Source organism: Hemicordylus capensis, chromosome 1, assembly GCF_027244095.1.
Source record: "Hemicordylus capensis ecotype Gifberg chromosome 1, rHemCap1.1.pri, whole genome shotgun sequence".
In the NCBI taxonomy this organism is placed as follows: domain Eukaryota; kingdom Metazoa; phylum Chordata; class Lepidosauria; order Squamata; family Cordylidae; genus Hemicordylus; species Hemicordylus capensis.
The window spans coordinates 237,967,654-237,985,477 of record NC_069657.1 but is presented as its reverse complement, the minus strand read 5'-3'; the positions used below and the strand labels follow the sequence as shown (position 1 = coordinate 237,985,477).

Here is a 17,824-nt window from a genome sequence, read left to right as displayed (position 1 = left end):
CTGATATGTTTGAAGTTTAGCATTGGCGTATTTTGGCGCTGGCATTGTGAACGTCTTCTCTGTATTATTTGGCTTTTCCCATTTCTCCATTGAGGAGTTTGTCTCCTCACAAAATAGTCCTTTTCCATCGAATGGCAGAGCTTCTATGCGGTCCCACATGTCATGCTGTAAGTTAGTCGCACATAGCCAAGTGTGCCGTCTGATCATTATTGCTGATGTTCGCGTTCATGACTCTGATTCCGTGAGATGCTTAGCATTACTTAACTGCTGATGTGTAGCAGTAATAGTCTTTGTGAAAGTACTTTCAAACATTTTTAGAAAACCCTCCGGTGATAAATTGGAGCGTTCCTCATACAAAGACTCCCATAAAGAATAAGTATTTTGATAAACATGACATGTAGTTGGCAATTTTAATAGTTAGGCATGCTGCCGCATAGGTTCTTCGGCCTAAAACATCTAGTTTTTGCCCCTCCTTATCCATGGGAGTTGTATGGCATTTGACACCTTTGGAGGTAGATGCACAGTTTATTATTAATGAGTTTGGCACTGGATGCTTCATAAGATATTCATTTTCTTCTTCTTGTATTCTATACAGAGTTCCCAGTTCTTTTGACGTTGGCGTAGAAGTTTGGATAACTTCCCAAGCTGATTTCACTGCTTTAATAATTACAGGTAGCATCGGTAAGTATACCAGTTGCAAACCTGCAGCTTTCTTCATAAAATTGTATACTGGGTCATCTAGGTCTGTAGTTTTGTTTTAGACCTAAACCTAGCATCTCAGCCATTTCTACTATTTGTTGGTGATAGGATTTCATCTCTTCCTTTGGTGATATGGATGGAGTCGCTGCTACATTTTGGCTTGGCTCTGCGATATGTACACTAGATTCTTCTCCAGTAGAATCAGTAGCATAATCGCCCAGAGATGAAAGTTTGGGGCAGCATACAAATTCGAGGAATAAATAAATAAATAATCGTCCTCTTCTTCTGAGGAGTCCTCATGGACTAACGCATGGGTGGTTGCAGAAGTACATGCCGTGGTAGCATGTCTTTGCTTGTTCTTTTCTCCATCCTTACTGCTTACTGCTGTGCAGCTGGTGTGACCAGATGAGACCCATCTTGATTCTCTTTCCGATGAGGACTTTCTCCTGTCCCTTCTAGACGCGTCTGAATCTCCTTACAGAATCATCTGTGTTGCCATGATTTTAAGTATTGTCACTGTTTGAGTTGCCATGGTGCGGGCTGTGGCATGTTCCATTTGTTTCTGTGTCTGAATGGATGTTGTCACCTGGAAGTGAGGTGGCAGTATTAGTGGAGGTGGAATGAAATTTGTTTGTATTGCCGCATCCTGGATTGTAATAGTGGTTTGCTACTGCATAGTAGTCTGTATTGAAGCATCTCTGATCTCATTCCTTGTCAGTGTGACCTGTGTGGCGACTTGCAGTATCTGTGGAGCTGCTCTTTGAGTTTGCCACTTCTGTATTGTCCCCCCACCCCTTATCTGGCAGTAACCCTTGTATTACGGTGGTTCTGTTCAATATTGACGGCATCTTGGGTATCTTATCTTGTTCGGTATCGTCTCCCTCCTCAATGTCGAGGCCATAGCTCAAAAAGCCCTTAAAAGTGGTGGTCAATGGAGTGCTCTCGCCCGACTCTAGAAGAATCATGATGTCCTTGGCTGTCGACAGATCCAGCACGACCTCGGTGTCAAGCTAAGACATCTTGCTTGATGTCAACAGTAAGTGGAGACCGCTCAATTGATTTCGACACTGACGAAGCAATATCTGTCCATGTGGATGTGGGCGTGGAGTTCTCAGGCGGAGATATTCTAGTAGATAGCGGCTCTTAAAATGAAGAGCCCTGCTCTTTCTAGTCTGGCGCAAAAATGATGTACAAATATTGCAACTTGAAGTGTTATGTTCGTTCCACAAACAAAACAAACTGAGTGAGTCGCTCGAAGGGAGAACCACACCACACTTAGAGTAGGAGTAGTCCAGTCCAGTCCTAGTTCTCTTGTCGCCACAGCCAAAACACTAACCAACCACGTAGTTAATCAACAATCCAAAATATTGCTAAGTAATCAGCCCAATCTTTCACTGAAACCAAGTAACACACATAAGAATAATAGAAACAGTCCAAGTCAAACCAGTAAAAACACTTTTCGCTGTCCCACAGAACTGATCTGCTGAGAAGCAGAGTCCAACAAAGTGAACACTGAGGTAGTTGAAAAGGAACTGACAGTAAAGGCCTGTTCAACGGTCATGCTGCTGCGCAATGCGCTTAGAGCAAACAAGGAGCTAAAGTCATCTACTCTGCAAGGTCCTGCACAAGCGCAGAACCCAGTATTATGTATACCATATGGATCACTTTCACAGATCTAGGAGCTACAGGTACTAAGACTTGCAGCTGCCTCATCTCCTTCAATGGGAGATTTAAAAGTCTAGATCCAGATACATCCATATCCAGGTTGCAAACTGGCAAAACTGCTTCTTTCAAAGGATTGAACTGTTTGATAAGAGACAGCACAAGTTCCTTCTCAGTTCTGAGCAGCTCCCCCTTTACTTATTTATTTATTTATTCATTCATTCGTTTTATTTTATTTAACATATTTTTATACTGCCCAAAACTTACATCTGTGGGCAGTTTGCAACAAAATGAAAACAGAAATAAAACATTATTTAAAACAGAAACAGAAAGTTTAAAACATTACAACAATTAAAAAAAATTAAAACAATATTTTAAAACAGCATTAAAACCATTAAAAGCCTGGGTGAACAGAAGCATCTTTAAAGACTTTTTTAAAGCTGTCAGAGATGAGGAGACTCTTATTTCACTAGGGAGCGCATTCCAAAGCCTCGGGCCTGCAACAGAGAAGGCCCGTCCCTGAGTAGCCACCAGACGAGCCGGTGGCAAATGCAGATGTACCTCTCCAGATGATCTCAGTGGGCGGTGGGTTCATGACAAAGAAGACATTCTCTTAAATACCCAGGGCCTAAGCTGTTTAGGGCTTTATAGGTTATAACCAACACCTTGTATTTTGCCCGGAAACATATCAGCAGCCAGTGTAGCTCCTTCCATACAGGAGTTATATGGTCTCTCCGAGATGACCCAGAGACCAATCTGGCTGCCGCATTCTGGACCAACTGTAGTTTCCGGACTACATACAAGGGCAGCCCCACATAGAGTGCATTGCAGTAATCCAGTCTGGAGATTACCAGCAGATGTACCACTGTTTTGAGGTGGTTCATCTCAAGAAACAGATGCAGCTGGCATATCAGCCAAAGCTGATAGAAGGCACTTCTGGCCACCGCCTCAACCTGGGAGACCAGGGAGAGGCTTGGATCCAGAAGCACCCCTAGACTGCGTACCTGTTCCTTCTGGGGAAGTGTGACCCCATCCAGAACAGGCAGATCAAAATTGTCTCTCGAGTTCCGGCCCTGCACAATGAGTATCCTCCATCTTATCTGGATTCAGTCTCCGTTTGTTATCCCTCATGCAGCCCATCACTGACTCCAGGCAGGCATTTAGGGAGGTTATACCCTCTCCCGATGATGCTGACATAGAGAAACACATTTGGGTGTCATCAGCATACTGATAGCACCCTGCACCAAATCTCCTGATGATCTCTCCCAGAGGTTTCATGTACATGTTAAACAACATCGGAAACAATATGGAGCCCTGAGACACACCATACAAGAGTTCAGATTTTTAAGAACAGCAGTCTCCAAGGGACACCATCTGGAACCTGCCCGAGAGCTAGGAGTGGAACCACCCGCAAAGCAGTGCCTCCCACTCCCAACCCCCTCAGACGCTCCAGAACGATACTATGGTCGATAGTATCGAAAGCCGCCGAGAGGTCCAAAAGGACCAACAGAGTCACACTCCCTCTGTCCTTTTCCAGTTGGAGATCATCCATCAGGCCGACCAAGGCAGTCTCCACCCCATAGCCAGCCCAAAAGCCAGTTTGAAATGGGTCAATATAATTTAGCAAATATTATGCCTGATAGTCCATTATAGCAAACCCATAAAGTCCGAATGCCATACGTACTTCTTTAAATGTCTCTGGGGGAAACACCTAGGGATGTTTGCTAACTTGGTAAAGAGGCACCTTTTAACGTGGTGATTCTCTTTATTTAGCAGGGGGAGAGTAACTGGCCCTATCTACTCCCAGCATAGTACCTCCAGTGACTGCTGCTGGTGTCTATCTTGTGTTTCTTTTAAGATTATGAGCCCTTTGGGGACATCTTATTTATTTATTATTTCTCTGTGTAAACCGCCCTGAGCCATTTTTGGAAGGGCGGTAAATAAATTGAATAAATAAATAAATAAGAACAACAACAACAAGAAGAGCAAAAGTAGAAAAACCAACAACAAACAGCATGTGCCACCTTTGTAAAGAAGCAGATGAAACAGTGGACCACTTAATCAGCTGTTGTAAAAAGATCGCACAGACGGACTACAAAGGCATGACAAGGCAGCAGGGATGATACACTGGAACATCTGCAAAAAATACAAGCTACCTGTAGCCAAAAATTGGTGGGACCATAAAACTGAATAAGTTGTAGAAAATGAAGATGCAAACATATTATGGGACTTCCAACTACAAACAGACAAACATCTGCCACACAATACACCAGATATAACTGTAGTCGAGAAGAAAGAAAAACAAGTCAAAATAATCAACATAGCAATAACAGGTGATAGCAGAATAGAAGAAAAATAGAAAAAAAATCACAAAATACAAAGATCTACAAACTGAAATTGAAAGGCTGTGGCAGAAGAAGACCAAAATAATCCCAGTAGTAATTGGCACCCTAGGTGCAATTCCAAAACAACTTGAAAAGCACCTCAACACCATAGGGGCCTCAGAAATCACCATCAGCCAACTACAAAAAACAACTTTATCGGGAACAGCCTATATTTTGCAACAGTATTGATGATAAAATTTAGCCATCCCCGGTCCTTGGGAAGGACTCGATGCCTGGATAACACAAACCAGTCAATAACACCTGTCTGACTGTGAAAACAAGAAATAATACATATCAGGCGGTATAAAAATATGATTGATAAACAAACACCAACATAAAACTGGTGTCTCAAGAGCCAAATTACATCACAAGTTTAAGTGTATAAACTCTGATATTTTAAGAGTGTTCACATAAGCATATGTGCACAAAGTGTGAAAGCAACAAGTTTGCATTTGCAAACATAAACTATACATATCAAGTATAATTGACGGAACTGGGATTAATAATGCCTCCTGCCAAATACACATTCAGCAGCAAACCTGGGTTTGCTGCCATTTAATTTGTGAAATAGCCTGTATTTAATACCAATTTTCAGCCAAGACTGGCTTCAAAAGCAGCTTACAACAATAAACAATTACAGTGGCAGCTGACTAGGTAATCCTGCCACTGGCTGTTGCACAGCAATCGAAAAGGGTGGTTAATTTCTGCCTTTACTTTCTGGAGATGGTGAAGGTGCTAAAGTCAGCACCATGCAAATGCTGATGCCTGCTGATTGGGCAGATGTCCCTGCTGTTGTCACTAGCAAATGCCTCCACATCTGTCCACTCAGCAACCATGCACTTCCACAGCACTTACTGGAACACTCCTGACTTTCCTCTGCCACCACTCAGCCACGGAAAGGGGCAATATTCCCTGCCTATCTCAACTGTTTTCAGCAGACAGCAGCAGTTGTGCTTAACTGGCTACCAGCATGATGAATTGCAGCATATGGTGTCTGTGTGCCTGTAAGAGAGACAGAACCAGAAGGCAATGGCCAGGAAATACCACAACTGTTGCATTGGGAGATTTAAAAGCACATGGATTTAACAAGCTTTAAACGTGGCAACCCTAAATAGGAAGTCTGTCATATTGGATTCTGCTGAGGCAATAACTCCCAGTTTTATCATTTCATGGAGGTCCCTTTTTTCAGATGCTTCAAAGCATGTTAAGGGCCAACCATTCCCTGATGACCCTTTCTTTTCTTTCTGTCAGGAACAAAATGAGTAATACAGCACAGCAATCTATCTCTGGCTTGCCTTTTTTCCTTATTATTATTCAGAAATCCGAGTTGCCTTTGTCAATATGTAGTCCAGCTTCTTTAAAAGCTAATGATCCTTTACTCACTGCAGTGAGATGTGCATTGCAAAGGGATATAAATATAATAAACAAATAGATAGAAGCTGGAAAATTCAGCAGTTCTTTTAATAATACCCCTTTCCACTACAGAAATATTACATTTGATAGCAAGGAACCACTTACCTGAAGGGAATGATAAGACAGGATGGAATGAGGAATCAAGTTCTAACATGAGTTCGTTGTGTGTCCTGGGCTTGGGGCCAAGCTCATAACTACTCCAAGAGGAGCCTGGAACTACCTCTGCTCTGTTAAATAGGGCATTTCTCACTGGCATAGCCTGTAAGACAACACACAGGTTTCACTGAAAACTTTTCCACATTCCAAAAATGGGTCAAAGAAAAGTTTATTTGCAGGTGGACTGGAGACAAAGCCATTTTATTTGCACATATAACATATGAACAAATCTTGTCTAAAAGTGAGGTGACAGACTATGCTTTAGCCACATCAAAAATTGTTGGTTTAAATCTTAAATAAATAATTTACCTCAGAGCAGGAAGATATATAACCAAGTTTGTCTCTAAGAACGGGTGAAAAGATTTGCTTTGGCTTTAGTAGGCAGCTAATGAGCTTGAGGGAATGTATTATGTATTAGATTTCTAATTTTTGGAACAGAGAAATCTCAATCATTTGCTTTGTAGGCTGGAAATACATCTTTTGGGGAAAATAAAGTAATTAAATCTTGCTTTTTAGTAGGATTCCTGTAAACTTCCTTACACTTTGCTTTAACGAGCACCCAACATTTCCCACTAGGTAACTATTTTTTAAAACATTAAAATATTTAAACATTACTATTCTAGAATACTGCAGAGCCTTTTCCCTGCTGAGATTTGATGCTTTACCATCTGCAGTTCAGGAGGGAAGGATCAGAAAAATTCCCCTCAATGAGAGGGTCTGCCTGTGTGGTGCAGAAGTAGTCAAAATTCTTGATCATGTTTTGTGTATTGCTTGTTTAACTATGAACTTAGAAGAGATTTAAGGTTTTTTCGTATGCTTTCCTGGGTCACTCTGATCAATTTTATATTTCCTAGCTCCTTTCAGACACATGTCATTCACAATATTGCAGTGTTTTGTGTTGCTGTGTGTAAAGTTTGTCAAGAGCCAACTGTGGATGCTTGTAGTTTGTAAGTGTACACTGTAGAGTATTGTATGCTGGTGTAATATTCATCTATGGCTGTAATAAATGATTTGATTTGATTTGATATTTAAACATTTCAACCCCACTCTTGCCCTCCAGAGGCATCCAAAATAGCTAATAAGATGTTTAAAACTACAGCAGTTAAGCCAGCGTGGTATAGTGGTTAGAGTGCTGGACTAGGACCGGGAAGATCCGAGTTCAAATCCTCATTCAGCCATAAAACTAGCTGGGTGACTCTGGGCCAGTCACTTCTCTCTCAGCCTAACCTACTTCACAGGGTTTTGAAGTATGTAACTCAAGTATGTAGTACACCGCTCTGGGCTCCTTGGAGGAAGAGCGGGATAGAAATGTAAAAATAAAATGAACATATTTATTTTGCATATTTTTATACCACCCAACATATGCATCTCAAGATAGTTAGTTGGCATAACATACCAAGCAAGTAAAACATTAAAATAATTAAAGCAGTTTTTTAAAATACAGTATAAACTTTAAAACATTTAACCAAAGGCCTGATTAAACAGAAGGGTGTGTGTGTGTGTGACAGTGAGAGAGAGAGAGAGAGAGAGACAGAGAGAGAGAGAGAGAGAGAGAGAGAGAGAGAGAGAGAGAGAGAGAGAGAGAGAGAGAGCGCGCAAGTGTGTGAGAGAGAAAGAGAGAGAAAGAACGGTCCAGTAGATATATCGGGGGTGGGGGTGGGGCTGCTGAAAAAAAAGGTTGCTCACCTGTAACTTTTGATCTGGTAGAGATCCACTGACATCCATAAGAATGGGTAATGCGCCTGCACAGGACCCTCGCAGTAACATGCTGCAGCTCATCGCAACGATCAAGCCCCGCCTCCAGAGGGTCTTATGGATATCAATGGATCTCTACCAGATCAATAGTTACAGGGGAGCAACCTGTTTACCTGGATCTAGATCTGTCGAGATCCATAAGAATGGGTGTTTAGCTAGCTCCCCAAAGGAGAAAGGTGCAGTAGTAGCTATTGTAACACCCGCTTCAAAAGGCTTCTCCTGAAGCTCGCCTCTGCAACAAAGTGCACATCTATGGCGTAATGCTTGACGAAAGGTAACTTAGTGGACCAAGTTGCTGCTTTGCAGATGTCAGTGAAGATTTCCTCCGATAGGTGTGCAGTTGCAGCGTAGGGATGAACATAATGGGCCTTGATTGCTTCTGGTGGCTGAACATTCTGTTGCTTGTGTGTCAGTAGGATGAGTTCCACCAGACAACCGGACATTCTTTGTCTAGAAATACAGGAGCCCCTAAAAAGAGCCTTCATATGCTACAAATAGACATTTGGTAGACCTGAAGTCCTTAGTTCGCTGTAGGTAGTACAGCAGTGCTCTCTGTACATCTAAGGAGTGCATTACATATTCTAATGGAGTTGAAGGATCTCTGAAAAATGTCGGTAGGACAATGTCCTGGTTGAGGTGGAAGTTGGACACTATTTTCAGTAGAAAATCTGGGACCATACGCATCAAAACTTTGTCCAGATAGATTCTAGTGTACGGTCAATCTATTCTTAGGGCTGTTAATTCACTTACTAAATTGGCTGTAGTGATGGCCAACAGGAAAGCTGTTTTCAGAGTTACCAGTTTGATGGAGGCCAAATTCATAGGTTTGAAGGGGGCTTCAGTCAAAGATGAAAGGACCAGAGATATATTCCAGGGCTCAATAGGAATGTGAACCAGTGGGTACAGGTTTTTAAAGCCCTTTAGGAAAGCCTTACTTTTGGGGTGTGAAAAAAGAGTCTTTCCGTAACCTGGATATCTAGCGGATAATGCAGCCAAATGCACTTTGAGACGCACATTAGCTAAACCCTGAGACTCCAGATCTGTAAGGTAGAGAAGCACGTCCCCAATAGTGGCGAGGTCAGGCTGCTTCCTTGCATAAAGTTTAAAATGAAGCCACTTGCCCCTGTAATTGCGCCTAATAGAAGATTTCCTCTGGTTAAGAAGAATTTTATTCAGGAGTCAATCCACTATGCTCTTAGGCAGAGCGTCAGAACATCTGGATGTAGTATCTTACCTTTGTCTAGAGTTAAGAGATCCACCACCTGTGGTAGTCTTTGTTTGGTAGTGGTTCCTCGACAGTCTGAGTACTTGTAGAAACCATGGTTGCCTTGGCCAGGATACAGGATGTAGGAACTGTTAGAAGATGGGAGACCACTTGGCTGATCAGTGGTCAAGGTGGAACCATATAAGGAATCTCCTGTTGCAAGTCCAGCTGGAAGGCGTCCCCAGAGATACAGGGTTGTGTCCCGCTCTCGAGCAAAAGCGGTTGCACTTCTTGTTCTCTGAAGTGGCAAACAGATCTATGGTAGCTAACATCCACTTTGAAAAGAATGGTGTGATGCACTTTGTTTTGATCTCCCACTTGTGCTGTTGTTGCTGAGGGAAAATCCGATCATATCGTCTGCCAGGATGTTGTCCAGGCCCTTTATGTGTATGGCTAATGGATACACTTGATGCTGGATGCACCAATGCCATAACTGTAGGCTGAGAGTGCAAAGACTTCGAAATACAGTGCCCCGCTGGTGGTTGGAGAGGAGAGCTGGTCTTGTGGTAGCAAGCATAACTTGTCCCCTTAGCTAAGCAGGGTCTGCCCTGGTTGCATTTGAAAGGGAGACTAGAAGTGTGAGCACTGTAAGATATTCCCCTCAGGGGATGAAGCTGCTCTGGAAAGAGCAGAAGGTTTCAAGTTCCCTCCCTGGCTTCTCCAAGATAGGGATGAGAGAGATTCCTGCCTGCAACCTGGGAGAAGCCGCTGCCAGTCTGTGAAGACAATACTGAGCTAGATAGACCAATGGTCTGACTCAGTATATGGCAGTTTCCTTTGTTCCTTTGACCCAGCAGTCCGATGTTATGTGGTGCAATGCAGGGTCATGGCATTTCAGCCTGATGCTGGAAGCTGGCAGAGGAACCAAGTGTGTGTGAGAGATGGTGTCCCTTGCTTGCCAAAGTGTTATGGCCCCTGATGGCGAAAGAGAAGGAAAATCTGAGTGAAGCAATGGGTGGTCTTGAGCCTCAAAGGTGCTTCTGAGGCTCTGGTTGTTTAGTATGCTGGCCTTGAGTCTGTTTCCGCTTACTCTGGAAAGGGCACATGTAGGACTGATATTGCCTCCTAAAATCACGCTGTTCTTAATGTTTGCATGTGGTTTTCTGTCTGGAATATTGGGTGTATTTGGAGCCATAGAAAGAGGCAGGTGTAGTAGAGGCAAAGGTCTTGGATGTAAATTTAGAGACTTTCTTCTGCTCCATAGTGGAGTCTGTGGTCTCACTGAATAAGTCTTTTCTGTCGAAAGGTAAGCTTTCCATTTTCTCTGTCATGCCCCCATGCAGATTAGTGGAGTAGAGCCATGCATGCCAACACAATGAGATTGCTGATGTTAACAAACAAGATTCTGTTTCAGCTAAATGTTTGACCGTACTCAACTGCTGCCTGGTAAATGATTCCAATTTATCCAGGGTGTCTTGAAATCTTTTCTTGAATTCTTCCAGGGAGAGGATATCTATGGAATTATACAGGTCTTTCCAGAGCCCGTGTGTGTACCTCGCAGTACAGGACGAATAATTGTCTATCTTGACCCACAAGCAAGAGGTGGAATAGAGTTTCCTTCCCAGGACATCGTTTCCTCACCTCTTTATCCGCCAAGGTCGTGTGCCTGTATCCAGATTTCGAGTTAGAGGACGTGGCACAGTCGATTACCAATGAATTGGGTACTGGATGTTTTAGGAGATATTTGTTGTCTGTAGTCTGTAACCTGTACAGACTTTCTAGTCTTTTGGAAGTGGGGGTGGATGTGTGCATCACCTCCCACACACATTTAGCCACTCTCATAATGACTGGGAGCATGGGAATGGCTACAGGTTGAGTAGCCTCTGGCCTGACCATAAAATTGTATTCAGCGTCATTGATGGTAGACATTTTTGACTTAAGGTCAAGACCCAATGCCTTTGTCATATCACACACAAGCCGATGGTACACTTTCATCTCCTCGTTAGAAGATACATGTGTAGATGGGGCCACATCAACAGGAGGGTCCACCCTACTATCTGGGTCATCAGGGTTGGATTCAAAATTCGAAGATCTATTGTGATCTGACGTAGACTATGAGGGAGAAAACAGTGTGAATGTCTGCGTCTCAGTAGTCCATGGAATCGCTGTTTGAGTCTTTATATGTACACTATCACATATGGTTTGTATGGCTGACTCTTGGAGGAGTAAAGCTGAAGTTATTTGTGTGGCCTTTGAAGAAGTAATGGGTATCTGTTTCGGTGGAACCATACAAATGGAAACTTGTGACTGGCCCCAAGACTGATTTTCACACCATCCCCAACGGTGCCAAAGTGAGGGCATCCCCTGCTGCAGATAAATGAGCAAAGCCGCAGGTATGCCACGGCGAGGTTGCAAAGTGTGCAGCCGTTAATGAGACCAGCTGTTGAGTAACTGTTTCCTTTGGTGTCCTCATCATAGATATCTGTGGGAAGCCCTTGAAAGTTGACACTGATGGGATGCTCAAAGCAGAGTAATAGACAGCAAGGTATGAGCTGTTGTTGTATACAGGGCTACTTCCCTATCTTCCTCTTCGATATTGAAGGTATGTTGGTAGGACACTCAGGGGTCACCACTCTCGAAGCAGATAAAACAGGTATATTGAGAGTCAAAACGGTAGGTCGAGCTATTGGCGTTGAAAGGCCACACGTCAACATCGACGGCACTTCTCGTTGTTGATCCATAGGAGTTTGTGAAGGAACCTCTGGATGTCTAGCTTCCGTTGTCGATGGCAGCGGAGAATTTATCGGTGTTGGTGCAGGCAATATGGATCGAGTTCTTGATGCTGTGGGTCTAGGTGTCGACATATGTTCGACATTGACAGATTCAGTAGTTGCTAGATCCGATCCCTTTGATGCTGAAGCCTTTGACATCGATGGCTGTCGAACGCTGCTGAGCGTTTACAGACCATAGGGAGATGGTGTCCATTCTTTTGTAAGGACACCATCTTCTGTCTTAGACTTCTTTGCTCTATGGGAAGGCTGAGGATCCTCCGATTCTGAATGTTGTTTAGTTTTCGATCCCTCCAAGGTCAGACGCATAGACTTTGACTAAAGTTTAGGGATTCGGTATGAGGCCAATGCATTCTCAGTTGAAGGTTTCTGGATTGATATAGATGCCTTCATGGCCGATGTCGAAGCTGAAGGGCAGGGTTCTCCCAACGTTGAATGACTTAGTACCTCATCATAAATGGCTGTGTAAAGCTGCAAACCCTGTTTTTCTCTCTCATTTGTTTCAAGGAGAACAGACAAATCTTGCAGGAGGTGAAGTTGTGTTTTTCTTCCAAACAGATTAAACACAAGTCGTGCAGGTCCTTTGAGGGGAGTTTAGCATTACAGCCAGTATATCTTTTGAAGGTCCGTTTCTCCTCAGCCATACTTGCGTGATCCAAATCATCGTCAAAGTCAGTTCCAAATAGTCCAATTAAGGTCAGCAAATTCTGGAAGCAGTTCCAATACACAGATCACCAGAGTAGGTGTTAAATTTCATTTCTAGTCAAAGCCAATAATCAGTCCAATTTTTCTTTTGTTTTAGATGAAACTCACAAGAAGAACTAGTCCGACGAGGAGCAACAGCCTGAGGACTGCACGCAACAGCGGTCAGAAAAGAACTGAAGAACATGGCGCCCAGTCTGCCTTTAAATAGCACACTGAAGGTGTGGAGGCCTGGTCGCCATGATGAGCTGTGGCATGTTACCGAGTGGGTCCTGCGCAGGCGCATTACCCATTCTTATGGCTCTCGATCCAGCTCATGTATCTTCAATCAATGCCAACACAATCCTATCTTTAGTGAAAGGGAAGTTCTCTACAACAGAGAACTGCCATGTTCCTGTCAAACAAGCCTCAGATGGCAAAGGAGCAAACAAGAAGGCCTCATTAGATGATCTTAAAGGTTGGGCAGACAAGTGGGGGAAGAGATAGTCCTTTAGGAACCTTGATCCTATGCCATGGGAAGAAAGGCATAATTCTTCACTAGCTATATTAGAAAGCAAATCAGAGCAACTCTGACACATCAAAGTTTTAGCATTCAAATTTGGCATATGGGAGGTTATGCTATAATTACATTTGAACAATCAATATCCAATATTTGATGAAAAAGATGGTTGACATCCTAAGTCATGGAGTATGGGTACTATGCAAGATATGCTTGCATTGCTGCTGAATTCCAGACTACTGCAGCATTGATGTTTGCAGTAGGGGGGGACACATTTTGACAACCTCTCCTCCCCGCAGAAGCCTTCCATGTCACCCAAAAATATGTCCCTGAGGGCTGTGTGACCCTCAGGTACCTATTCTTAATTGGCACAAAGTGTTTCCTGTGGAAAAGGAGGTCATCGAAATTTACCCTCTTCTGTGTAAGCGCCATCACTGAGTTAGTCAAACCCATCAGCAGTACCAGCGCCTGTCACATAGCATTGACATTTCATTGGTCAGGATTTGGGACAACATGTTGAAATGCGGGAGCAGCAACTCATGAGAGCAATAAAAAGAAATGGTCAAGGAATAAGTTATTAGTCCCAATTGCAGAAACCCAAATAGTACTGCCACCTTTTTGCGGGGGGGAGTAGCTCAAGAAACCTGAGACTTAAACATATGCAAGATAGAGACACTTTCATTTTTAATGTTTGCCAAAATGGGGGAAACACAACCCGACATAAAACACACACCAAAAAATCCAGTTTTAATGACACTAGGTAAACCTCTATCAAAGGCTTGATTAATTCTATCTGTTTCATGCCAATTCGTGAACAGGCCTTCAAAAGAACATTGTTGCCCTGGAGGCAAGTGTCGAGGTGGCTGCCAAAAGCACCCAGGTGGTGATTCACCCTTTTATCACAGGGTGAGTTGGAGTTGTGTTTTTAGTTGTTAAGAGGACATGGTACAGAAGAGGGAGATTGTTTACAGAGCTGGGTGGAAAAAGCTTGCAGTGTCAGTTGGGGAAGGGTTTCTGTGTCTGCATGGCAGGCAAGATGTAGGGATGCAGCTGGCATCTGCTTAGCTGACCACATCCATTGCCTACATACTTTCATAGTCAGCTGGCCTTGCACCAGCCAGCTTGCAAGAGGCATAATCTGGAGCAGTGCAAAGGAGAAATGTTATAACACAAGTGAAGGAGCAGAAAATATTTCACTAGGCTTAAGACCCTCTCCGATCGGAAAGATGTACCTTCTTGTTAAAGTTAATTTTTCAAATGGCTGCTGTGACTACTATGAAAAAGAACTCTGAATGTCAGGCTCTGGTGGATGAGCCCAACCATGGGTCTTTTCAGAGAACTCCAGTACCTCTGAAGAAGATCTCAAATGCCAGACTCAGTATGCATGAGTATGTACCAAAAGGTCAGCATCAATGTTGACCTTGTTATGCCATATGAACATCCCATTAAGTTCTGACAGAAAAGAAACCCTTCATACCCTTTGTGTCACGGAAGTGTTGATGAGGGGAAGGAATTTTGGCTCAAGCAAGCAATGCACAAAAAACTAGTCCTAGGGAAACCTCTCGATATGCAAAGGCTGAGGTAACCCCATATACTCTTAAAGTAATTTCTTCTTGAAATAGCCACCTTTAGAAACCATTTCAGAGCAATGCAAGCTTCTCCTGGGGCAAGTGAGGGGTATTTGACATGATATCCAGCTCAGTACCCAGATGTGTGAATCTCCTATTTTTTCTTGAGCCAGGGGGATGCCACATGCACAGGCTAGTTTCTGGAAGATCTGGAATAACTTGATGTATTAACTGAAGCCCTCTCTTTTAGAGAACAGGAAGTAATTAAGATTGTGTGTGATGCTAGGGTGACCCACTCATACTGTGACTGCCATGCATTGGAGGTGCTAAAAGTCTCAAATGCTGTGCAAACAACAGAATGCCTTAAGGGCATCCCAAAATGCCAGCTATAATTAAACTAGAGGCCCAAGAGGTTGAAGTCCATCAGATGAAGAGGTAGAAGGCCAACTGGATATTGCACTTTGCCATAAGGACATCCATCCTGCAGGACTGAATATATACTGACTGATCAAAATAAGCATATTTTACCGAATGCAGCTCAGGGACAATGGCATCATTTAAGGGGGTGATGGAATATTGTCCTTGGGAGTCCCAGCTGCACTCAGCCCACAGAACCGTCCCCAAAGTGGCCTAGAAGGCCAGCAGGTCTTGCAATTTTTACAGGGACAGGCCCTCTTATCACATCACATTTTTTCCAGCATATCTTCCAGAGATTGACAATGGTATATTTATTTATTTTATTTTATGTATATACCACCCTGCCAAAATTGGCTAAGGGCAGATAGTAAACATCTTGTTTTGTTTTCAAAAGCAACAGTTCCTTTCTGTGGCACATGAACTAAAATGCCTTCCTGAAGGAACTGGGGGTCTTTGAAAATAAAGATTATTATTATTTATTACATTTATAAACTGCCCTATCAAAGGCTCTGGGCGATGTACAACCGTCGGGAGTTCCTACCCTCTCCCGCGAGACAGGGTTGTGTACCCTGCCGAGGATGAGGAGTTTCAACCGAGACAGGCTGATAGGAGAAGAGAGTGAATGAACTTCCTTTCTTCCCCAGCTCTGAGGCCATGCCTACGCTAGAATTTAGTGCTGGAGGGCAGAAGGTTTGCCTTGGAGAATTCCTCCCCCGCAGGAACACTGACAACAAAAAATGGCAACTCATTGGGCTATTTCATTTTTTCAAAAGGTCCATGGGTTCCCTACAGACGTGCACCTAAATAATTTTGGGGCCTGGGCCTAGAGGCCTTTTGGGATCCCCCCTCCGCCACAAGATAAACATCATCCCCCTACACACACACACTTTTAACATGTGGGTTCTTGAGGACCCAAACAGTAACTGAACTCACAAGAATGTAAGGATGATAGCTCCTCATCACCAACAACAGTCAGTCAGGGGTTTAAAATAGTTAACAGGAAAACATAAGTATACTTTATGCAATCTTGCTTGGAATTTAAGAGGGACACCTAAATTTAGACAGTTCCTTTCTGCCGTCGTTAATTTCTCTCTTACAAAATAAGAACTTTCCCTAATCCCTGGAGTTCAATCCCACTCAAGCAAAACTCCCAAGTGAGAACTTTTAAAGATGGTTAGAGTGTGTTCCTGTGCAAACATATTATTAAATAGCTTGCCAAATGTGGATTCATCTACTTTCTGCACTAGGGATTTGCAAATTAGCAAAGCTCAGGAGAAATGGAAGAGTATTTCATCTAGTTGATCGCAAGATTTCAGCACAAACAGGAAAAAAGGAACTCAAAATGGGTGCATGGGTGGGGGGGGGGGGAGAAAGGAGACCATCTAAAGAGGAATGTAAATCTTTACATGAAAAAAATCTCTCCATTCTAGTATCATAGTTTGCAAAGTGTGTCACAAAAGCCCTAGGGCAACCTAATGGAGAAGGGGTTGAGAGATGAAAGTGGAGAACAGCACATCTGTCTCCCACACTGCCCTCCTTCCATCATCACAGCACTTTGTTTGGAAAAAGGTGAGAGAAGGAGCCCCAACTCTATGGGAGACATCGTTGATCAAACCCCAAAAGCTAAGGCATCACAACCTGCTGACTCATTCCATGTCTCGCCCACTCCACACCAAGGGGCTTGGATGGACCTTGACTTTAAAATCTGAAGAAAGTCGAAGCGAACAGAGTACTCTCAGTGGAGTCTAGCATGTGTAGTAGACATTGAACAGTCCTTTGTCCTAAATCAAGTTCAACACTGTCAGTCTCCACCTTGAAAGAAACTAGAGAAGCCATTGTCCGAAGGGGGTGCTGGGTCCGGAGGATGGCCAGAGATGGTGTCTGTGCTGGAGTTAACAAGCGTTCGCAGCCTCAAGCAGTCGATACAGTAGCCGATATTCAGTGCGTTGGTGTCGGAGCTGGACACCGAGCCACCAATGAGAGGAAAATCGAACATCACGCCATGCAGTGTCAATGGGTGAGATCGAGGCATGTTCGAGACAACTATAAAGCTATCGGTAAAGGAGTTGTCTGTGAAGGGGTGGATGATCTATCACGATCAGCCTTGGTGCACTTATCACAATGCTTTTTGGAAATCGGCTCTCCTTCAGCATCAGCAGCCCGACGACAGGACTTATGCAGTTTTGGGGAAGTCGAAGCAGAAGGTGGCTTCGGAGTCTTAAAAGTTTTGGTCATGGATGTCAAGGCAAGTTCCGTCGAGGTTTTAGACTGCCTTGCAGCAGATCCTGATGTCGACTTCGACATCAACCCCCATGTCGACCTTGATACTGTTCCAGATGTTGAGGGTACGGGAGTGACCACTGGGGGATCCTGGCATCGGCGTCCCAGGGCGCGACACATTGTCTTATGGTGTTTCCAATTTCACCTCTAGACTGTCTCCAAAAATTGTTGATTGGCTTAAAAAATATATATGAATTCTTTTTCCTGAAAAGAAAATTTCTTAATGGTTGTGGGGTGGAGTGTTTTCCCTTTAGAACGTGAACTGTAGGCAGAGTGCACAAAGACTTTGAGACACT

The 17,824-nt window shown here is 43.5% G+C and overlaps 1 protein-coding gene across 12 annotated transcripts in view; it reads right to left on the bottom strand.

Moving 5' to 3' along the window:
* KANSL1L (KAT8 regulatory NSL complex subunit 1 like) overlaps nucleotides 1-17,824 on the bottom strand; it is a 108,101-nt gene that overhangs the window by 31,301 nt on the left and 58,976 nt on the right. For all 12 annotated transcript variants that reach the window (XR_008313044.1, XR_008313046.1, XR_008313045.1 and 9 more), the window contains one exon: nucleotides 6,264-6,417. Coding sequence is in view for 9 of the 12 variants with exons in the window: in XM_053283413.1 (XP_053139388.1) it covers nucleotides 6,264-6,417 (154 nt within the window). In the remaining 3 variants the exon portion in view is untranslated. The remainder of the gene's footprint in view (nucleotides 1-6,263; nucleotides 6,418-17,824) is intronic.